The sequence below is a fragment of the Neoarius graeffei genome, chromosome 9 (assembly GCF_027579695.1).
Source record: "Neoarius graeffei isolate fNeoGra1 chromosome 9, fNeoGra1.pri, whole genome shotgun sequence".
Classification (NCBI taxonomy): domain Eukaryota; kingdom Metazoa; phylum Chordata; class Actinopteri; order Siluriformes; family Ariidae; genus Neoarius; species Neoarius graeffei.
In genome coordinates, this window is record NC_083577.1 from 9179995 (window position 1) to 9203099 (window position 23105).

The 23105-nt window shown below is 42.6% G+C and overlaps 1 protein-coding gene and 1 non-coding gene across 4 annotated transcripts in view; one reads left to right on the top strand and one right to left on the bottom strand.

The window, feature by feature from the left end:
* LOC132891447 (receptor tyrosine-protein kinase erbB-4-like) overlaps window positions 1-22556 on the bottom strand; it is a 962854-nt gene extending 940298 nt beyond the window's left edge. For all 3 annotated transcript variants that reach the window (XR_009655323.1, XR_009655322.1, XM_060928997.1), the window contains exon 1: window positions 22175-22556. Coding sequence is in view for 1 of the 3 variants with exons in the window: in XM_060928997.1 (XP_060784980.1) it covers window positions 22175-22253 (79 nt within the window). In the remaining 2 variants the exon portion in view is untranslated. The remainder of the gene's footprint in view (window positions 1-22174) is intronic.
* trnal-caa (transfer RNA leucine (anticodon CAA)) lies at window positions 608-717 on the top strand. Its single transcript has 2 exons — window positions 608-645; window positions 673-717. It is a non-coding gene; the product is annotated as a tRNA-Leu (tRNA).
* Window positions 22557-23105: the final 549 nt, after the last annotated feature.

Here is a 23105-nt window from a genome sequence, read left to right on the forward strand (position 1 = left end):
GAAGTGATTGAAAAAAATCCCATTTTTCATGGATCATTCCAGATCAGTGATCCAGATCACCACCAAAAGTCCACCCATCCATCCATTATTTGTAGCCGCTTATCCTGTCCTACAGGGTCGCAAGCAAGCTGGAGCCTACCCCAGCTGACTATGGGCAAGAGGCGGGGTACACCCTGGACACGTCGGCAGGTTATCGCAGTGCTGACGGAGAGACAAACAACCATTCACACTCATAGTTATGGTCAATTTAGAGCCACCAATTAGTCTAACCTGCATGTCTTTGGACTGTGGGGGAAACCGGAGCACCTGGAGGAAACACACGGGGAGAACATGCAAACTCTACACAGAAAGGCCCTCGCCGGCCACTGGGCTCAAACCCAGGACCTTCTTGCTGTGAGGCGACAGTGCTAAAAACTACACTACCATGCCACCGCCACCACCAAAAGTCATAGCAATGTAATTCAGCCCAGAAGCATTCTTCATGTGAAATTTAGTGAAGATTGGTTGAAAACTGACGAAGAAATAGCATCTTAAAAAGTGTTAGGAGAATGATGATAATAAGAAAAAGAACTAGGTAGAGATTGTGACTAAAGTCCCTGTGGCTTGTGTCAGAATGGCCGAGCGGTCTAAGGCGCCAGGCTCAAGGTGCAGTAAACCTTCCTGCGGTAAGGATTCTGGTCTCCAGTGGAGGCGTGGGTTCAAATCCCACTTCTGACAAAGATTTTGGGCAGTGTAGTGGTTAGCAGTGTTGCCTCACAGCAAGAAGATTCCGGGTTCGAGCCCAGCGGCTGGTGGGGCCTTTCTGTGTGGAGTTTGCATGTTCTCCCTGTGTCTGTGTTGGTTTCCTCTGGGTGCTCTGGTTTCCCCCACAGTCCAAAGACATGCAGTTAGGTTAACATGGAGCAGCCTTGGGCTGAAGTGCCCTTCAGCAAGGTACTGAACCCCTAACTGCTCCCTGGGTGCTGTAGTATGGCTGCCCACCACTCTGGGTGTATGTGCGCGCATGTGTTCACTGCTTCAAATGGGTTAAATGCAGAGGATGAATCTCACTGTGCTTGAAGTGCGCATGTGACAAATAAAGGTTTTTTCTTCTGATTTGTGCTAGCTCTTACAAACCGGGACATCTGGTCACCGTACCCTATAAATTTGGAATGGTAAGTGATAGAAAATGACGCTTATTCAGGAAAAAAAAGGTCATTTTTCCTGGATCATTCTAGATCAGTGATCCAGATCAGCACCAAAAGTCAGAGGAACGTAAATTAGCCCAGAGGTATTCTTCATGTGAAATTTGGTGATGATTGGTTGAGGGAGAAACAGCATGTTAGGAGAATAATAATAAGAAGAAGAAGAAGAAGAAAAAGAAAAAGAATAGAGTAGAAGGATCCTGAGTGAGAGTAACAATTTGCACCAGCGCTGCTAGCGCAAATTAACAAAACGTTGAAGCACAGTTCTGTAGTAGGACATTTTTTTCTTCTGCAGCTCAAAAATATCTAGCACACACATGAAAGAGTTGATGGTGTATTTTCTACCTTCACGTTTTATGAACATTCGTTTGAATATCTGTGATGTAATGGGTCACATGACCAGGCACGTTTACTTTACGCGCTTGAGTCAGAAGATGTCCGAGTCGAACTGTATAGACGCAAGAACATGACAGATGTTATCATAAAGATACAACAGCCTTGTTTAGTACGTATTCCACAGAGCTGCTGAATTCTCAATTCTGATTGGCCAGAAGGTGTTGATTAGTTTTTGAAAACAGCAGCTCTGATAGTAGGGGGACAAGGAAATTATGCTTTGAAGAAGCAACAGTTCTTGTTCGATAAAAGGTACGACTGATTTTCCACGACATAAACTTTAACTATCACTGAAACAATGACGCTTCGCATCAGCCTGCATCACACCACCAAATCATTGATTATTTTCTTATAATCGCACACCACAAAGTGTCCTCACTGAATAAGACTGTTTTGACAAATTTACAAAGTTATTCACAAAAGCGGACAAAGGAAAACATGAACAGTTACAAATATTTTATTAGAACTAATGCAGAGTATTTCACTGATAATCCCAACTATCCATATTACACTGATTTATTTGAAAGTCCATAAAATGTAAAGTTCTACAAGGTTAAAGGTCGTTTAACATTTATTCCACGAAATCAAGTCGTGCATGAGCTGACAGCCGACGAGGCGCATAGCACCGACTTGGCTATAAGTCATGTACGACGAGATTGAGTAGAATAACTGTTTTATTCTATCCACATTCACTGGATTTTGAGAAACAGAGCATCTTTATTTTTTCCAAATTTGATCAACAAAAACTTTATATAAAACGTCCGACAAAATCATTTCCACTTAGAATGTAAACAAACTGGCGAAATGACAGGAGCAATTTGTGAAAAATGCGATGATAATAATTCTTAAAATATAAAAAAAAAAAAGATATGTTGCAGGGTGGTGTAGTGGTTAGCACTGTTGCCTCACAGCAAGAAGGTCCGGGTTCGAGCCCCGTGGCCGGCGAGGGCCTTTCTGTGCGGAGTTTGCATGTTCTCCCCGTGTCCGTGTGGGTTTCCTCCGGGTGCTCCGGTTTCCCCCACAGTCCAAAGACATGCAGGTTAGGTTAACTGGTGACTCTAAATTGACCGTAGGTGTGAATGTGAGTGTGAATGGTTGTCTGTGTCTATGTGTCAGCCCTGTGATGACCTGGCGACTTGTCCAGAGTGTACCACACCTTTCGCCCGTAGTCAGCTGGGATAGGCTCCTGTGACCATGCAGAACAGGATAAAGTGGCTAGAGATAATGAGATACATTCTTACCATCAAACACTTTCATTCCATATTTTGTTGCTTTTTTTGTATTTTTCGGGGTTTTGTTTTCGAGTCAAGTTTTTATTTCATCCTTGGTTGGTTCAGCAACACGTGCCGCCATTTTGTTTTTCTCTACTCATGGTTTATTAGCTGATATCCTAGTAGGAGAGTAGCCAATCAGAGCGCACGATTGCTCATATCCAGTGAATGTGGACAGAATAAACACGGTTATTCTTTCTGCCTTAATTACTGTTTGTTTTTAAATATTTTGAAACAAGTAGGTCAAACTGATGAACTGGTGCAACTTTTCAGCTCTGGAGTAATCAGTTACCGGAATACACCTTGTATTTTGACTTGCAATTTTTAAAAGGCATACGTTAAAATTTGGGGATATTTTTGAGAAGCTTTTGATGCTTAAAAAAAAACCTCCCTGCTTCCTTCCTGCCATTATCGTGATTCATTTTCTGGAGTCAGTTGGCCATTTTGGATGCAAAGGTGTGTCAAAGATAGCACATGTGGTCAAATCCATTCTCCATGTCATTGGTCTGATGTGTGTGGATCATGAGGAAAGACTGATTTCACATGCAGCTGGAGTTTCATCCCATGAACAAACACAGCATGAACTCTCTGAGCTGAAAACAGACCGAGCTAGAAGATAAACTGAGAGATTATTACTTTAGTGCCCTCTGCTCCATCTGTGTCTCACCTGCCTGGCAGGAGAGAGATGAAGAGAATGTAGAAGAGAAGGCTACAGAGAGAGCATGAGATGTTCCAGAGATGGAGTGCATGAGAGAAAGAGCGAAAGGATGGAGAGCTCCAGCTGGAGTAGGCTTTTCAGAGCTCAGGGCAGAGAGTGGCACCGTGCCAACAGAATCAAAGAGAGCTTTTCTTCCCATTGAGGCACTTGGGTACAGAGGTCACCCTGCCTTTCTCAGCACGCCGTGGGGGAAGAAACCAATAAGCCAGTTCTGTGAGAGACGTCAGCTTATTGCCGTGTAGGCCATCTCGGCGAGCTTTAATGGAATAAATGAGGAAGAGGAAGCAGAAATGGCCTTGTGCTTGGTCGAGCTGTGCCGTGGAAATGTTTGGATGGACTGTGAACTCGAGATGAGCTTAAAAATAAATATCCAGTGTTCTGCAATCAAAGCCGGGACAATGTGTGCACTGTGGAGTGAACTGGGTTACAGATCAAATCAGTTAAACAGAGACAGGTTAACCCTGTCCAACCAGAACGATGGAATTCCACGCTGTCTTCAGAGCATCACTGCTGCCCGGGGCTTTGAGTCACACAGCTGCGGTTTGTTTGCAATTAAACTCAAGTATCTCCATCGCATCAAGTCCCAGTTTCCCAGTCAGCACTGTGGAGCATACAGTACTGTTCTTTCATCTATTATTTCTAAAATTAAGAAAGATGAAGAAGTTTGTACTCTTGCTTAGTGTATTGTTCAGTGGTTCTACATATTTCAGGGTTATTTCAAACAGACAAAAAAAATAAAGAATTTCAGCTTTCATTTCCAGGGCGGCACGGTGGTGTAGTGGTTAGCGCTGTCGCCTCACAGCAAGAAGGTCCTGGGTTCGAGCCCCGGGGCCGGCGAGGGCCTTTCTGTGTGGAGTTTGCATGTTCTCCCCGTGTCCGCGTGGGTTTCCTCCGGGTGCTCCGGTTTCCCCCACAGTCCAAAGACATGCAGGTTAGGTTAACTGGTGACTCTAAATTGACCGTGAGTGTGAATGGTTGTCTGTGTCTATGTGTCAGCCCTGTGATGACCTGGCGACTTGTCCAGGGTGTACCCCGCCTTTCGCCCGTAGTCAGCTGGGATAGGCTCCAGCTTGCCTGCGACCCTGTAGAAGGATAAAGCGGCTAGAGATAATGAGATGAGATGAGCTTTCATTTCCTGATATTTACATCTACATGTGTTAAGGCCCGGTCCCAAAATACAGATAACTATAATTATAAATAAATCGCTCCCCTGCAGTTTATGTAATTGGTGCTCAAGGCCAATTTATGCTGACAACCCAGTCCTCGCAGATAGCGTCGCAGACAGTGTCTGCGTAGCCCCCCCACCTTCGCAGACGCTCTGCGCGCACCTCCCAAAAATTGTGACCACCGCAGAAGCCTCGCAGACAGTGCCGCAGACAAGAGGGCTCTGATTGGTCCACTCTACATCCGCTGTACACGCATTTCCGCTTCCCTACTTTCCCGGTTTAGTTTGTTTTCACGACTGGCATTTTTAAAAACACGAGCGAAGATGGAGCAGCATGAAGAGCGGTTGATTGAGGAAGTACGTACATCTATACGACTCCAGTTCTAGTCATTATAAAAAAAAAGTTCTAGTCATTATAAGTAACCGGAGGATAAACACTCCACTAACCACACCCACCAACTACTCCTAGCGACTTCGCGCCCCCTTGCGTTGTGCCGGTGAATAACATCGCGCACGCCTATTACTCCCGCTCAACAATAAATTACAACTGTCTGCGAAAAGCTATCTGCGAAAGCCTTGTCGCAAGAGCATGCAGAGGCCTTCACACCAGACCGATACTGATCCCTATAGCCCAGGCCTGGGTTTATCTGTATTGGTGAGATTATTTGTGGGGCGATTTTTCCAGGCCTGGACCTGATCCGATAAAACATCCGACCAATCAGGTAACTGGTTACATGTGACATTGTCTGAGAATGTGCTATTTTTCCTCGGGCATCTTTGTCCATCCTTGTTTCATCGTGAAGCCACGGAATACGGATTCGAGGAAAATAAAAAAATATACATAATACAAAGCACGGATCTTTTATTCATGGATATGTGATTTTCCGTGAAATATCAATAGTAAATTAATAAAGTAAACATAGAAATACAGGTGAGATATTTTAATTATGAACTTCGGCAATCCAAACATTTAATTGTTTCAGACTTCTTAATTTTTTATCCGTGACGCATCATCCGTATGAAATCAGTAACCAGTCTGTAATGTACTGAAACGTCCGTGACCAATCCATTAATTATTAGCATCCATGACGCATCCGTATTAAAATCCATAACCATTCTGTATTTTGTATCCTTTTTTTAAAAATTATATTTCCGTAATCTGTTACCTATCCGTATTTTATCAACCACCGGAGTGTGTGCATGGGTTGAAGTCCAAGCTGTACAGTATGATCCAGAATAATGTGCTACTATTTGGAAAAAAAACTTCCATGACTATTCCGAAGTTGCATCCATTTATTTCCCTGAGTGGCAGGACCAACCGAAATTATAGTCGGGATTATAGTTCTGGCGTGACTGCTCCAGACTGGAACTAAATTCAGGGACTAAATTCAGTATAGTCATAGTTGTAGTTATAGGTATAGTTATTGGTGTTGTGAGACCGGACCCTTAAACAACTTTGAATATGGCACCTTTGGTTGCAGGCCAGCTAATTTTTTCTTTTTGTGAGCAAAAGTATCGAAACATATATTCATTTTTATTTACTGTAAAGCTACAGTCACAATCCAGCTCACGATGGGTTTGCAAATACTTGGCGATGAAAAATTGGTAGAATCACCACCAATAGTGCGATGCATCGTGAATTTTCACCGAGCTTCACACATTGTTTTTGGTGTATCTCTGCCCTGTGAGTGGCCAAAAATGTCATGAAAAATTTCAATGCATGCAGTAAAATTTTGTGGAAATATTTTTGTTGGCAAACTAAGCTGCGAATACTTGCAGATGGGTTTGGGAATACCCTCTGAAGCTCACCACCAAACGCCTGATTTTCATCAATAACCCATCGCAAAGCATTGTGAACTGTAATGTGACCGTAGCCTAAGACAAACACTTATTATGCTATCCACATTCACTGGATATGAGCAATCGCATGCTCTGATTGGCTACTCTACGACTAGGATATCAACTTATATACCATGAGTAGAGAAAAACAAACTGGCAGAGCGTGTTGCTGAACCAACTGAGGATGAAATAAAAATTACTCGAAAATAAAACCCTGGGCGGCACGGTGGTGTAGTGATCAGCGCTGTCGTCTCACAGCAAGAAGGTCTGGGTTCGAGCCCCGTGGCCAACGAGGGCCTTTCTGTGTGGAGTTTGCATGTTGTCCGCATAGGTTTCCTCTGGGTGCTCCGGTTTCCCCCACAGTCCAAAGACATGTAGGTTAGGCTAACTGGTGACTCTAAAGTGAGTGTGAATGGTTGTCTGCGTCTATGTGTCAGCCCTGTGATGACCTGGCGACTTGTCCAGGGTGTACCCTGCCTTTCACCTGTAGTCAGCTGGGACAGGCTCCAGCTTGCCTGCGATCCTGTAGAACAGGATAAAGTGGTTAGAGATAATGAGATGAGATTACAACCCCGATTCCAAAAAAAGTTGGGACAAAGTACAAATTGTCAATAAAAACGGAATGCAATAATTTACAAATCTCAAAAACTGATATCGTATTCACAATAGAACATAGACAACATATCAAATGTGACACCTCTCCAAATCCAGGGACGCATGTCGGCCGAAACAAATCCGAGATAATTGCAAAAGAAGCATTTTTTTTTCTAAATTTGTGATTTTCGTTTTTTTTTCCATAATGTGCAAGTTGAGATCTTGAACAATGCAATCAGTATTTCAGATGGAAAAGCATACATTTTTTGTTGCAAATTGTCTCGTTTTTGTCAGGACTGTAGGCTGCCGGGGGGTGTGGGTAAATTACCATATGGGCCATTCACATGATGATTTAAGTCTTTTTTTTTTCGCCAATCAGCTGTATGATACGAGCTGAGCTCGTGGCTACTTAAGCTGCATACAGGCATGTAATTTCACTATGGAATGAGCAAGCTAAACAGAGCGCAGAGGAGCTGAAACACCGCGAAGCAAACAGACACACGGTATTTACATCGGAGATAACCATTTCTAGCAAAAAAAACGCAACCAAAAGGAAGTGTTCTAGGACTACATTATTCCATCCGAGGCATTGGTGTGTGCAAGGCAACGTTTCTCTTTCTGATGGGGTGAGTTTATTAATCTAAGGCTGTGTGGTTATTTTTACATGTAACGGAGAGTGTTGTGGTTAGGTTACATGAAACTAGCATTGTGTTAGTTGTGTTATCATCGTGCTATCTTTCTTTCTTACGGTGTGAGTAATTTTTCAACCACAAAACGTTAAAGTATACTTTCAGACTTATTTTTGTACTTCATAATTGTTTTGGGCATACTTTGCATGGAAGGAAAATTGACGTGGTGATCTTTGTTTACATGAAAGTAGCATCGTGCTAGCTAGTAGGGGGTAGGGCTTTCCTTAATGTCATGCAGCTGAGCAGCATTATGTGCCCGCCCTACACCCAGAGTAGCTGAGATGGAAAACTTTGAGGGCGATTTTCTCCCTTTCCTGTTTTAAGAGGTATACACTTTCAAAAGGCCACACATTCTTCAAATATTGTCAGATCTCCACATGGAAGGCATCATTGGAAAGCTTAGAAACTGTACTTTCTGAATCTGTCAATAACTCAAAATGCCCCCGGGCGGACATGTGTCCCTGGATTCCGTTATCTGACACAAATGTCGAAAATGAGACATTTTGAAATTTCATGCCAAATATTGGCTCATTTGAAATTTCATGACAGCAACACATCTCAAAAAAGTTGGGACAGGGGCAATAAGAGGCTGGAAAAGTTAAAGGTACAAAAAAGGAACAGCTGGAGGACCAAATTGCAACTCATTAGGTCAATTGGCAATAGGTCATTAACATGACTGGGTATAAAAAGAGCATCTTGGAGTGGCAGCGGCTCTCAGAAGTAAAGATGGGAAGAGGATCACCAATCCCCCAATTCTGCGCCGACAAATAGTGGAGCAATATCAGAAAGGAGTTCGACAGTGTAAAATTGCAAAGAGTTTGAACATATCATCATCTACAGTGCATAATATCATCAAAAGATTTAGAGAATCTGGAAGAATCTCTGTGCGTAAGGGTCAAGGCCGGAAAACCATACTGGGTGCCCGTGATCTTCGGGCCCTTAGACGGCACTGCATCACATACAGGCATGCTTCTGTATTGGAAATCACAAAATGGGCTCAGGAATATTTCCAGAGAACATTATCTGTGAACACAATTCACCGTGCCATCCACCGTCGCCAGCTAAAACTCTATAGTTCAAAGAAGAAGCCATATCTAAACATGATCCAGAAGCGCAGACGTCTTCTCTGGGCCAAGGCTCATTTAAAATGGACTGTGGCAAAGTGGAAACTGTTCTGTGGTAAGACGAATCAAAATTTGAAGTTCTTGATGGAAATCAGGGACGCCGTGTCATTCGGACTAAAGAGGAGAAGGACGACCCAAGTTGTTATCAGCGCTCAGTTCAGAAGCCTGCATCTCTGATGGTATGGGGTTGCATTAGTGCGTGTGGCATGGGCAGCTTACACATCTGGAAAGACACCGTCAATGCTGAAAGGTATATCCAGGTTCTAGAGCAACATATGCTCCCATCCAGTCGATGTCTCTTTCAGGGAAGACCTTGCATTTTCCAACATGACAATGCCAAACCACATACTGCATCAATTACAGCATCATGGCTGCGTAGAAGAAGGGTCTGGGTACTGAACTGGCCAGCCTGCAGCCCAGATCTTTCACCCATAGAAAACATTTGGCGCATCATAAAACGGAAGATACGACAAAAAAGACCTAAGACAGTTGAGCAACTAGAATCCTATATTAGACAAGAATGGGTTAACATTCCTATCCCTAAACTTGAGCAACTTGTCTCCTCAGTCCCCAGACGTTTACAGACTGTTGTAAAGAGAAAAGGGGATGTCTCACAGTGGTAAACATGGCCTTGTCCCAACTTTTTTGAGATGTGTTGTTGTCATGAAATTTAAAATCACCTACTTTTCTCTTTAAATGTTACATTTTCTCAGTTTAAACATTTGATATGTCATCTATGTTCTATTCTGAATAAAATATGGAATTTTGAAACTTCCACATCATTGCATTCCGTTTTTATTTACAATTTGTACTTTGTCCCAACTTTTTTGGAATCGGGGTTGTCCAAAAAAGCACAACAAAATATGGAATTAAAGTATTTGATGGTAAGAATGTATCTTTTTTCAAGAATTATTATTATTATTATTATTATTATTATTATAGCATTTTTCACAAATTGCTCCTGTCATTTCGCTGGTTTGTTTACATTCTAAGTGGAAATGATTTTGTCGGATGTTTTGTATAGAGTTTTTATTTATCGAATTTGCAAAAAATAAAAATAAAAATGCTGTTTCTCAAAATCCAGTGAATGTGGATAGAATAAAACAGTTATTCCACTCAATCTGATCATACATGGCTTATAGACAGCTCGGTGCTACGCGCCTCATCAGCTATCAGCTCATGTACGACTCGATTTCATGGAACAACTGTGAAATATTTCCTTGTTATGACATCACCAAACTTTCATTCTTTTTCCGTCTTATTTTTCAGGCTTGTAACACAGCTTCTTTTTTGTTTGTTTGTTTTTGTTTGTTTTGGGGAACTTCTCCTTTCAGTCTCCTCTTCAGGAGCTGAAATGCTGCTCAGCTGGGTTAAGCCTCAATTTGCTGATTGACTTTTGACTAATGGTATTTCAAAAACATTCCGCTTTCCCCCTGATGAAGCCCTGGGTTGTATCGGTGTGTATTTTGGGTCGTTGTCTTGCTGTATGACGACGTTCCTCCCAAATAGTTTGGATGCATTTCTCAATTGTAAATCTCCAGAGAGAATGTTTCTCTCAACTCTAAATTCACTCTGCTGCTCCCATCATGAGTTCTATCATCAATAAAGATGAGTGAGACCGTTCCAGAAGCAGCCATGCAAGTCCAAGCCATGACACTACCTCCACCGTGCTTTACTGATGAGGTCCTCTGTTTTGGATCATGAACAGATCCTTTCTTTCTCTACACTTTGGCCTTTCGATCACTATGGTAGAGGTTCATCCTGGTTCCAGAGCTTTTGAAGCTCATCTCTGTATTTCTTTGTGAATTCCAATCTGGCCTTCTGATTCTTATGGCTGATGAATGGTTTCTATCTGTGGTATGGCCTCTATCGTTCTGCTCTCAAAGTCTTTTTCGAATGTTGGATTGTGATCCCTTCAGCCCTGCCCTGTTGAGATTATTGGTAACGTCACTGACTGCTGTTTTTGGATTTTTCCTTCATTGCTCGCACATTTCTGTCAGCAACTGCTGTTGGTTTCCTACCAAATATGCCATTTATTTATTTATTTGTTTATTTATTTAATAATCCATGTGTCCTGTTTAGAAATATTCTGATTGGCTTGGGAAATATACCATACCGTATGCATATTACGCAACTTATACACGTTTCCGGCTCTTATTATAGGCCTTAAAGGGTTAGTGAAAAGGGAATGAAATGAAACCAGAATAAGGATATTATTACTTAAGCACATGAGATACTGTACATGCAATCCTCTGTAATATAAAAGACTGAGAATCTGAAGCTTGGGATTTGCCAGAGGTTTGTCTCCTGGCAGTGTAATGAATCCAATTAATCTGATTCTGAAGGCAAAATGGAAATGCGTAGCAGAGAAACAGAAAAAAAGAAAGTTTTATAAGTACAGTAGTGTTCATTGTCATGGTAACATGTATAACAGAATCATAAAATCATGCAGTGTTTCTGAAACACATGACGTGATGATGGTTAAGCAATAAGACAAACATAGCTAGGAGATTTTTTTTTTCTGTGTGTGAATATGAGCATCACACTGTGATGTCACCATGGACATGGGATGGATCTGGCCACCTGGGACAACTGGAATCACTTTTATCTGAAAATACCTGAACTCTTAACATTGCCTTCCTATTGGAGTTCAATTTCTAAATACAGATTCTCCCTGATCTTTTACAACACTGTATCCATCCATCCATCCATTATCTCTAGCCACTTATCCTGTGCAGGGTTGCAGGAAAGCTGGAGCCTATCCCAGCTGACTATGGGCAAGAGGTGGGGTACACCAGATCATCGCAGGGCTGACACAAAGACACAAACAACCATTTGCACTCACATTCACACCTATGGTCAATTTAGAGCCACCAATTAACCTAGCCTGCCTGTCTTTGGACTGTGGGGGAATCCAGAGCACCCGGAGGAAACCCACACAGACACGGGGAGAACATGCAAACTCCACAGAGAAAGGTCCTCGTCGGCCACTGGGCTCAAACCAAGGACCTTCTTGCTGTGAGGCAACAGTGCTAAACCATTACACCACCGTGCTGCCCCATGTGTAGCTTCAGAATTTGTTTATTTATTTATTTTTAATCTTTAATTACAGCTTTACAAGACAACCCAAGTAGACAGAGGTAGCATCCTGGTGGATCTGGCTGAAGAGGAATGAGCACTGGCAGAATCAACCTGGGGATGGGCCAACAACAGCATAGGGAAGAGTGGCAGTTAGCAGGGGTAGTACCAGGACACTGGTTCTACTGTCGAGCCCCCTGAAAATGTCATGGGCTTAAATCGATGAAACACTGAAGAAGGGGGGTGCCCATTTGATAACCTGCAGAAGCCACTCAACTCTTGCCCAGGTCCCAGTAGAGAGCAGTGCCCTGAGGGAGAGCAATGCCACTGGCTCACAGATGGTGTAGGGGTGAGTACCTGTCAAGGTGAGCCAGGTGTGATAAACTTATCGTCAAAAGTCAAAGTCCCTCTCACGCCAGAATCTGGTCTTCCCAGGCAGTCTCCTGTCCCAGTACTAACCAACTCTTTTAGGTGTGTGAAGGTGTATGTATGGGTGCAGTGCCGATGTCCGTTTCGATAGCTCTTGGCCTCTCGCCTATACAGCTAGGGTTACAGTGGGGGGCTAGTCCTCTGGTAACCGCGAGAGTTTGACTGCCCATTCACATCTGAATTGCAGCATGCCTTCGCAGACGGTAGTAGGTACCATCTTTATAATGGTCTTTGGTATGACCTGACCACAAGTAGAACTCCCGATCTCCTGGGTGAGAGGTGGACACGCTAACCACTAGGCCATCCATCCATCCATCCATTATCTGTAACCGCTTATCCTGTCCTACAGGGTCACAGGCAAGCTGGAGCCTATCCCAGCTGACTATCGGCGAGAAGCGGGGTACACCCTGGACAAGTCGCCAGGTCATCGCAGGGCTGACACATAGACACAGACAACCATTCACACTCATGTTCACACCTACAGTCAATTTAGAGCCACCAATTAGCCTAACCTGCATGCCTTTGAACTGTGGGGGAAACCAGAGCACCCAGAGGAAACCCACACAGACACAGGGAGAGCATGCAAACTCCACACAGAAAGGCCTTCGTCAACCACTGGGCTCGAACCCAGGACCTTCTTGCTGTGAGGCGACAGTGCTAACCACTACACCACCCTACCACTAGGCCAACTCATGGTAAAGCTATTGTATTTTGCATATATTATCAGAATCTGGAGTCTATCCTGGGAACACTGACTGCGATGTAGGAATACACCGTGGATGGGACACTAGTTCAATGCAGAGAATCAAACACAAGCCATGGCCTAACTGTTCGTGAAGCAGCTTTGGGACCAAAAGGGTCACCAGTTCGAGTTCCTGAGCCAGCAGGAATGGCTGAAGTGCCTTTGAGCAAGGCACCTAACCCCCAACTGCTCCTCAGGTGACTCTGGGTGTGTTGTATGTCACTTTGGATGAGAGTGTTTGCTAGAAGAGCGTCACAAAGCAGGAACTACAAGTCCCCCTACATCAACGGGACCCCAGTGGAAAAAGTGGACAGTTTTTGGCATCTGGGCATTCACATCACGCAAGAGCTGTCATGGTCCTGCCACATCAATGCCCTGGTTAAGAAGGCCCACCAGCGTCTGTTCCACCTAAGACATCTGAGAGACTTCCATCTACCACCAAGGGTGCTGAGGAACTTTTATTCCTGCATCATGGGGAAGCCACGGCCTAATGGTTAGAGAAGCAGCTTTGGGACCAAAAGGTCACTGGTCCAATTCCCTGGAGGAGGTTGTTGTCCTGGCACCAGTTCTCCAGGTTTCTGACCTTCTCCAGGTAGGCCTCCTCATTGTTATCTGAGATCAGGCCTACCACAACAGTGTCCTCAGCAAACTTGACAATACTGGTAGAGTCTGATGAGGCTACGTAGTCATATGTGTACAGAGAGTACACATACCCTGGGGGGGGGCTCCAGTGCTGATGGGGGGGATGTGTTTCCCCACCCTTACTGCCTGTGGTCTATTTTACAGTAGAACAGGTCCCAGGGTTCAAACAAAAAGAAGTTTGAGACCAATACTGAGAATCTTAAAAGGAAATCATACCATCAGATGTGCTGAATGCATTTATTCACTGTTGATAGATGAAATAAAAATCAGACAGATAATCTAAATCAAAACAGAATAAATACATGAAAAAGTGTGGGAAAAGAAAGTAGGACGCTAAATAGGTCAGCACCGCTTCTGTGTATGTGTGTAGAAAATGATGGAGCCTTCGTCTTTGTCTACTAAACGTATGTGGAAAAGTACAGTGAGAGAGAGAGAGAGAGAGAGAGAGAGAGAGAGAGAGAGAGAATGATACACAAGGTCAGAATGAAACAAACATCAGCGGCAGCATTCCCAAATGCACAAGCAGTGGAAGGTGCACACACTCACACACACACAGAGTAGGGATAAAAGAAAAAAAAACTAAGAAATGATCAGAAGTGAGTTTAATTACAAAACGATTCACTTTCACCCAATCTCTCTCCTCAGCAGCGGGAGTTAATCCAGGCTTACGTCGATTAACACGCTGATATTTGTGTTCACCGTTTCTCCAGCGGAGAGACTCTAAATGTCACGGAAGAAGCAGCTGATTTAAATTCACAGCTCTCCTCGCTCACACCGCAAAGATAATATCATCTTTTCCGTTCACAGCCGATAGAATCCAAATTACAACCGAAACGGCTTGGTCTTCCACACAGGCAATTACACGAGACGGCAACGGCTGAGGATCAGGATCTGGGAGTCTTCTTTATCATCATCATCATCATCAACAGTAGCAGCAGCCTCATCAAAAACTAGCACTGCGTCTTTGGAAAGAAAAAACTCACTTGTATGAGACGAGGTGAGGAACTGTTCCTGAGCTCCTGGTCACCATTTTATCCACCAACACATCAAGGTGTGAAAATCAGCGGGGTGTTTGTATCTGTACGACTCAACACCACTATTCACTTTTCAGTAAAATATAGCCTTTATTTTTATGATGATGATTTAAGATGGAATTAATTATAGATGGAATGATGTCACCTTCTTCCCCCTGATCCGGATGACAAGTGAGTTCTCAGAAACCTTGAGGATCAGACAATATAGCTTTCAACTATTTCTTTTTTTTTTTCAGAACCACTAAAAAAAAAAAAAAGATTTCACACAAAAATCATTACACTGCAAATAAAATAAATACAACGTATATTAAAAATCAATCTGAACAAAAAACTCCAATCAAGTCTCTTTTAGATATGAACATTTCCAGTTTCCAAAAAAAACCCACCTAAACCCATTTCTAATATTTCCCCATTTTATTTATTTATCTATTTATTTGTTTGTTTGTTTGTTTGTTTGTTTGTTTGTTTGTTTTTCAAACATGCACTACAATATCCACCTTTTTTTGCTGCCACCGGCCTGATATCACACCGCTCCCATGTATCGGAGCACCACCACATGCAGTGTCCTTTTCAGCATTTCATCCAGAAAAAAAAGTCAGAAGAATCCATGTTACATCTGTCACTTCAGACTCTCGGCTTCCTCTCCTCTTAGAAGTATCCACTTTCTTTTCTCCTCAATCACATTTTTACACTTTTACTGTCAACATTTCAATCCAGCACCATTCAGGGTTCTTCACTTCGTCCATCTGAAACCCTGAGAGGTTCTAAGAGGAACCCAAAGAACCCACTCACCACTTTTAATCACCTGCATTACCAACAGTGTCTGACAGACAGACAGACAGACAGACAGACAGACAGACAGACAGACAGATAGATAGATAGATAGATAGATAGATAGATAGATAGATAGATAGATAGATAGATAAGGCCTCTCGATGGATCTCCAGTGGGGTTTTGTGTAGTTATGAGCTCTGAGCTGCTTACAAGGTGGAAAACATGATGACAGAAGCACACTGTTCTACAGAGAATCTTCGTGTGTTGCTCCACAGGGGCAGTCTCACAAATCTTCTGTTTATAAAAGCACACCTATTTGTGCACTTTTAGTTTTGACCTCACTCACTCACTCACTCACTCACTCACTCACTCACTCACTCTCTGTCACTTAGTCACTCACTCATTCACTCTCTCACTCAGTCACTCGCTCACTGACTCACTCACTGACTCAGTTGCTCACTCACTCATTCACTCACTCAGTCACTCACTCACTCGGTCACTCAGTCACTCTCTCACTCAGTCACTCTCTCACTCCGTCACTCACTCACTCTGTCACTCGCTCACTGACTCAGTTGCTCACTCACTCATTCACTCACTCAGTCACTCACTCACTCAGTCACTCTCTCACTCAGTCACTCTCTCACTCAGTCACTCTCTCACTCAGTCACTCGCTCACTGACTCAGTTGCTCACTCACTCATTCACTCACTCAGTCACTCACTCACTCGGTCACTCATTCACTCTCTCACTCAGTCACTCTCTCACTCTGTCACTCGCTCACTGACTCACTCACTGACTCAGTTGCTCACTCACTCATTCACTCACTCAGTCACTCACTCAGTCACTCACTCACTCGGTCACTCATTCACTCTCTCACTCAGTCACTCTCTCACTCCGTCACTCACTCCGTCACTCAATGTCACTTACTCTTATGTATATATATATATATATATATATATATATATATATATATATATATATATATATATAATATAAATATATAATATATATATTAATATATTATATATATTGTACACTTATATTATAACACTGGGTATATTATGTTTTTGCTGTCTTGTCTTGCCTGCTGGCTGCACAAATAATTGCCCTTTGGGGACAATAAAGTTACCTTTGACCTTTTCATTCACTCACTCACTCATTCACTCACTCACTCAATCACTCAGTCACTCAGTCACTCACTTTGTCATTCACTCACTCGGTCACTCATTCACTCACTCATTCGCTCACTCGGTCGCTCACTCACTCACAGTCACTCATTCACTCACTCTCTCACTCACTCACTCACTCACTCACTCACTCACTCACTCAGCCACTCACTTTGTCATTCACTCACTGTCACTCACTCACTCACTCACTCACTCACTCACTCAGTTGCTCACTCACTCATTCACTCACTCAGTCACTCACTCACTCGGTCACTCAGTCACTCTCTCACTCAGTCACTCTCTCACTCAGTCACTCTCTCACTCAGTCACTCGCTCACTGACTCAGTTGCTCACTCACTCACTCACTCACTCACTCAATCACTTACTCATTCACTCACTCACTGTCATTCACTCACTGTCACTCACTCACTCACTCACTCACTCAATCACTTACTCATTCACTCACTCACTGTCATTCACTCACTCCCTCATTCACTCACTCACTCACTCACTCACTCACTCACTCACTCACTCAGTCATTCACTCCCTCCCTCATTCACTCACTCACTCAGTCATTCACTCCCTCATTCACTCACTCACTCAGTCATTCACTCACTCAGTCATTCACTCACTCTGTCACTCACTCACTCACTCACTCACTCACTCACTCACTCTGTCAGTCACTCACTCTGTCACTCACTCATTAAGCCACCCTCTCATCAGCCCATGTTATTTCAGTAACAGGGTCAGTGGTGACTCAGTGGTTAAAGGCCCTGGGCTCCTGATTAGAAGGCTGTGGGTTTCTGTGTAAAGCCCTGAACTCTCTGTGCTCTGTGTCACGGCCGACTCTGACTCACAGTAAATGTGACCAACAAAAGGCTTCTTTACATATTCACTTCATATTTACACATGTAAATAAAGGGATTTTAAATGTACATCATCACCCTCTCTCTCTCTCTCTCTCTCTCTCTCTCTCTCTCGCTCACACACACACCTAAACCTCCCGCTGAAGTAAACTTTCTGTCTCCCGGGTGTGTGGAGTGTGTGATTTATATTTTATCAGCATATTTGATGAACACACTTCCTCACTGCTTTTCTCCACCTATAGGACTCACTGATGCTTTAATCTCATCTCGAAACAGGTCTGATCTCAGCCTACACTCTTCCTGTCATTCACCCCATCCACACACTGTTCCAGTCACCTGAGAAACAGGAAGCAGTGAGGAAAATGGCTTTAATAAAAACCTGAGATTGAGAACAGAAATTATCTGATGTCTGTTAACATGGTATCTGTTACAGAGCCTCGGAAACTGAAAGCAGCTCATCGTCTACACCAAGCAAGAAGAACCTCACCTCCCTGGAGTACATCAATGTACAAGAATGCCACACTAAACCGGAACTTCATTACTTTTTTTTTTTAAGATAATGTTCTCCAGGGGCACTCATTCATTTTTTCACTCACACACACACACACACACACACACACACACACACACACATCTGTTACTGTGAATAGTTAAGTGAGCAGAAGATGAACTGATCACCAAAAGGTATAAGGGTAAAGACGAAACATTTCTTTTCAGCGTTTTATGCAGGATTTGTGTATTATTTTTGTTTTGTACAATTGGAGAATGAAAAAAGAAAAGGAACACCATGCAAAAGTTAGGGCACCCCAATACATTTGAGTTCTCAGGTAACTTTTACCAGGGTTCCAGACCTTAATTAGCTTATTGAGCTGTGGCTTGTTCAAATTCTTCGTTAGGAAAGGTCAGATGATGCAGATTTCAAAGCTGTATAAATTCTCTGACTCCTCAAACTTGTCCCTAAAATCAACAGCCATGGGCTCCTCTAAGCAACTCCCTCGCATTCTGAATAATAAAATAATTGATGCTCACAAAGCAGGAGAAGGCTACAAGAACGTAGCAAAGTGTTTTCAGGTAGCTGTTTCCTCAGATTGAAATGTTATTAAGAAATGGCAGTTAACAGAAACAGTGGAGATCAAGGTGAGGTCTGGAAGATGAAGAAAACGTTCTGAAAGAACTGCTCGTTGGATTGCTAGAAAGGCAAATAAAAAAAACCCTGTTTGACTGCAAAAGACCTTCAAAAAGATTTAGCAGACCCTGGAGTGCCGGTGCACTGTTCTACACCTGAACGTATGACCTTAATGGGAGAGTCATCAGAAGAAAACCTTTCCTGTGTCCGAGACACAAAATTCAGTGTCTGAAATTTGCAAATGAACATCTAAATAAGCCTGATGCATTTTGGAAACAAGTCCTGTGGACTGATGAAATCAAAATAGAACTTTTTGGCCACAATATGCAAAGATATGTTTGGAGAAAAAAGGGTGCCAAATTCCAGGAAAAGAACACCTCTCCAACTCTGAAGCATGGGTGTGGATCGATCATGCTTTGGGGTCGTGTCGCAGCCAGTGGCACAGGGCACATTTCATTGGTCGAGGGAAGCATGGATTCGAATAAATACCAGCAAACTCTGGAAGCAAACATCACACCATCTGTAAAAAAGTTGAAGTTAAAAAGAGGACGGGTCCTACAATAAGACGATGATCCAAAACACACCTCAAAATCTACAATGGAATACCTCAAGAGGCACAAGCTGAAGGTTTTGCCCGGGCCCTCACAGTCCCCTGACCTAAACATCATTGAAAATCTGTGGATAGATCTCAAAAGAGCAGTGTATGCAAGACAGCCCAAGAAACTTGTAGAACTGGAAGCCTTTTGCAAGGACTAATGTGTGAAAATCCCCCAGGTAAGAACTGAGAGATTATGAGCTGGCTACAAAAAGTGTTTACAAGCTGTGATACTTGCCAAAGGACGTGTTACTAAGTACTGACCATGTCAGGTGCCCAAACTTTTGCTTCAGGTCCTTTTCATTTTTTGGTATTTTACGCCTGTAAATGATGGAAATAAAAATGTAATCTTGCGGAAAATATTAAAGAAATGTGTCGTCTTTACCTTTATGCCTTTTGGTGATCAGTTCATCTTCTGCTCACTTAACTATTCACAGTAACAGACAGTTTCAGCAAGGGTGCCCAAACTTTTGCATGCCACTGTATATATATATATATATATATATATGACTACACGTTTGATACAAATGTTGTGACTGATAATTAAACAAACTAATTTGGCGCTTGTTAATTTGATGGGTTTTTAATGTTACTTATCTTCAAAATCTCCAAGCAAACGAACACAGATAGATAGATAGATAGATAGATAGATAGATAGATAGATAGATAGATAGATAGATAGATAGATAGATAGATAGATAAAATAAGATTGATCCTGTATCAAGCAGAGCTGTCCCTATCTCCCTGAGGCATACTAGCTCACCAACAAACAAACAAACAAAATGCAAACACAAAGAAATAAATAAGATTGCAATGACAATGTATCAAGCAGAAACATCCCGCTCTCCCTGAGAAATATTACCTCGATAATAAACAAACAAATAAATAAATATATTTATTTTTATTTATTAAATTGGATTCTTTTTTTCATGAAATAGAGATTGTTTAAAAGTATGAAGCTATATATTATACACCTATAGGCTCACTTTCTTTCTCTCCATCATCTGTGTGTGTGTGTGTGTGTGAATCCTGAGAGCATCTCCGGTTCTTACCACCACCCTGTGGAGATCCAGGCCACTGTAACATTTATGAACACTTCAACTAAAGTGCTTTCTTGCTTGCTACTGACAAATGCGAAGTAAATGAAACACACCGAGCGAAACTAAAAGATTTAAAAAACACGAGTGCATTTTAAAACACGATCTCATCGAATCATTTGGACCATAAAGACATCATGTTGTCTCCACAACAGCAGGATGAAGACATACACTGTGTATAAAGAGCAGTGCAGCGTGAGTCAGAAGGTAAACGACTGGATTAAAGATGATGAGACTGTAACACTGCCCTTTACTGTCCAGTCCAGTGAACTGCAGGAGCACGATGACCAAGAGCTACGGGTTTTAGAAACCCAGAACAGGATAAAAACTAAACACCAGAGGTGTCTCACACTGATGGCACCAGCTTTAAATAAAAATGAGTCAATCTTCTTTAATTACATGTGCACTATGCTATCTATGGGTTTCCCGCCTCTCTCTCTCTCTCTCACACACACCCCAAAATGAAATGCACTGGATACCATAACAGAACCTGATAACTCTCTCTCTGTCTCTCTCTCTCTCACATACACACACACACACACACACACACACACACACACACACAAACTTTTAGATATACTCAGGGGGTAAAAAAAAAAAACAAAAACCAAACCCGGCAACTAAACTGCAGCTTTTAGTCTACAAACATCCATCACCATGAATCTGGAGAACATGGGGAACGGAGAGCAGCTTTCAAACTTATTTATGGGGGGAAACGTTATGAGGACATTGTGGAGGAAAGCTGTTCCACCTTACAGGAGGTACTGTACGTTTATGTTTAACGCACTGCAGAATAATAATAATAATAATAATAATAATAATAAATAACAGAGATATGGCAAATAAAAAAACATATTGGATTTTTTTTGTAATTCTGAGAATGACTTTATTTATTTGTTTGTTTATTTGCTTTTTTCCCTTCTTTACACAGAGTTTTCTTTCAACCAGTAAAGTCTGAAAGTGTCCTGTGAGATAAATCAGCATCAGAAGGAAGAAAAAAAATAGCAGAAAATAGACAGATAGATAGATAGATAGATAGATAGATAGATAGATAGATAGATAGTAGAAGAAGAACAACCATGGTTGTTTCAGTTAGGAAGAAAACAACAACAACAACAACAACAATAATAATAATAATAATAATAATAATAATAATAATAAAATGAGGGAGAGAGAGAGAGAGAGAGAGAGAGAGAGAGAGAGAGAGAGAGAGAGAGAAATGGGCGCATGGACAGGTTGCCAGATTGTAGCAGATGTTTTCCTCTTAAATTCACCTTAAAACACAATCTAACTTTCATTATCTGAGCCGAATCCGATGCACGATAGGAGCCAGAGATCAGATCTCCTCTGTGCGCATGGACCGTGCGTTACACACGATAAAAACTCTAAATGTGCTCTGGATCACATCCATTCTTCTGGTTTATGTTCATAATGATGTGGAGAGGTGTGGAGAGGTGTGTTTATGGTGCGAAGAGAACAGAAGAGAATAGAAGAACTGATCATGGAGATGTAGTGGAGATAATGAGCTGATTTATCCCCCAGTCCACAGTCATGTAAAGAGAAACAGAAAGCACCCAGCATGAGACTGAACCGCACACAGCCCCGGTGCGTAAAGCCGCGCTCCGGACCGGCCAGCCCCCTGCGCTCACCTTGCTGTGAGTTGGTCCCTCGGAGAGGCGCCCAGCCGATCAGGAGCAGCAGGCAGCAGAGGGCACAGGGAGGAAACATGGCTCACTTCAGCACAGGAGCAAAACCACACACAGCAACTCCCATCAAAGGTCCGGAGATAAAGCTCCTCATAAATCCGCTCCCATGGCCGACAGCCGCGGCGCGTCCGCGCGTAAAACAGGCGCTTCACCTGGAGTGCGCTCTCTCTCTCTCTCTCTCTCAGCAGCACGTCACTCGCTCGCGCTGATGCCAAACTTCAGACTGGCTCAGTGTGTGTGTGTGTGAGAGAGAAGCGCTTTGGTCAGGATGGTGCTGCTGCTGTTAATGCTTCATGCCATTGCGCACACACTCTCTCTTTCTCACTGTGTGTGCGCGCGTAGTCCGACTTCTCTACGCAGCAACGCAACAATCCCGATAGGACACGCCCACCTGCTCGAGCAGATCCACCCATTACGCACAGGATTGGTCCAAAGTCAGGGTGCTTACGCTAAACCACGCCCTCAAGCCTTCTCATTGGTTCACAGTGCGCTCCGAGTGCACCTGTTTCACTGTGTACAAGATTACAGCTGGGAAAGTTTCAAAACATTACAGAGGGAGAGAGAGAGATAGAATGATTGACTGATTGAGGGATTCATAGATAGATAGATAGATAGATAGATAGATAGATAGATAGATAGATAGATGAATTCATAGATAGATAGATAGATAGATAGATAGATAGATAGATAGATAGATAGATAGATAGATAGATAGATAGATAGAGGGATTCATAGATAGATAGATAGATAGATAGATAGATAGATAGATAGATAGATAGATAGATAGATGAATTCATAGATAGATAGATAGATAGATAGATAGATAGATAGATAGATAGATAGATAGATAGATAGATAGATAGAGGGATTAAGT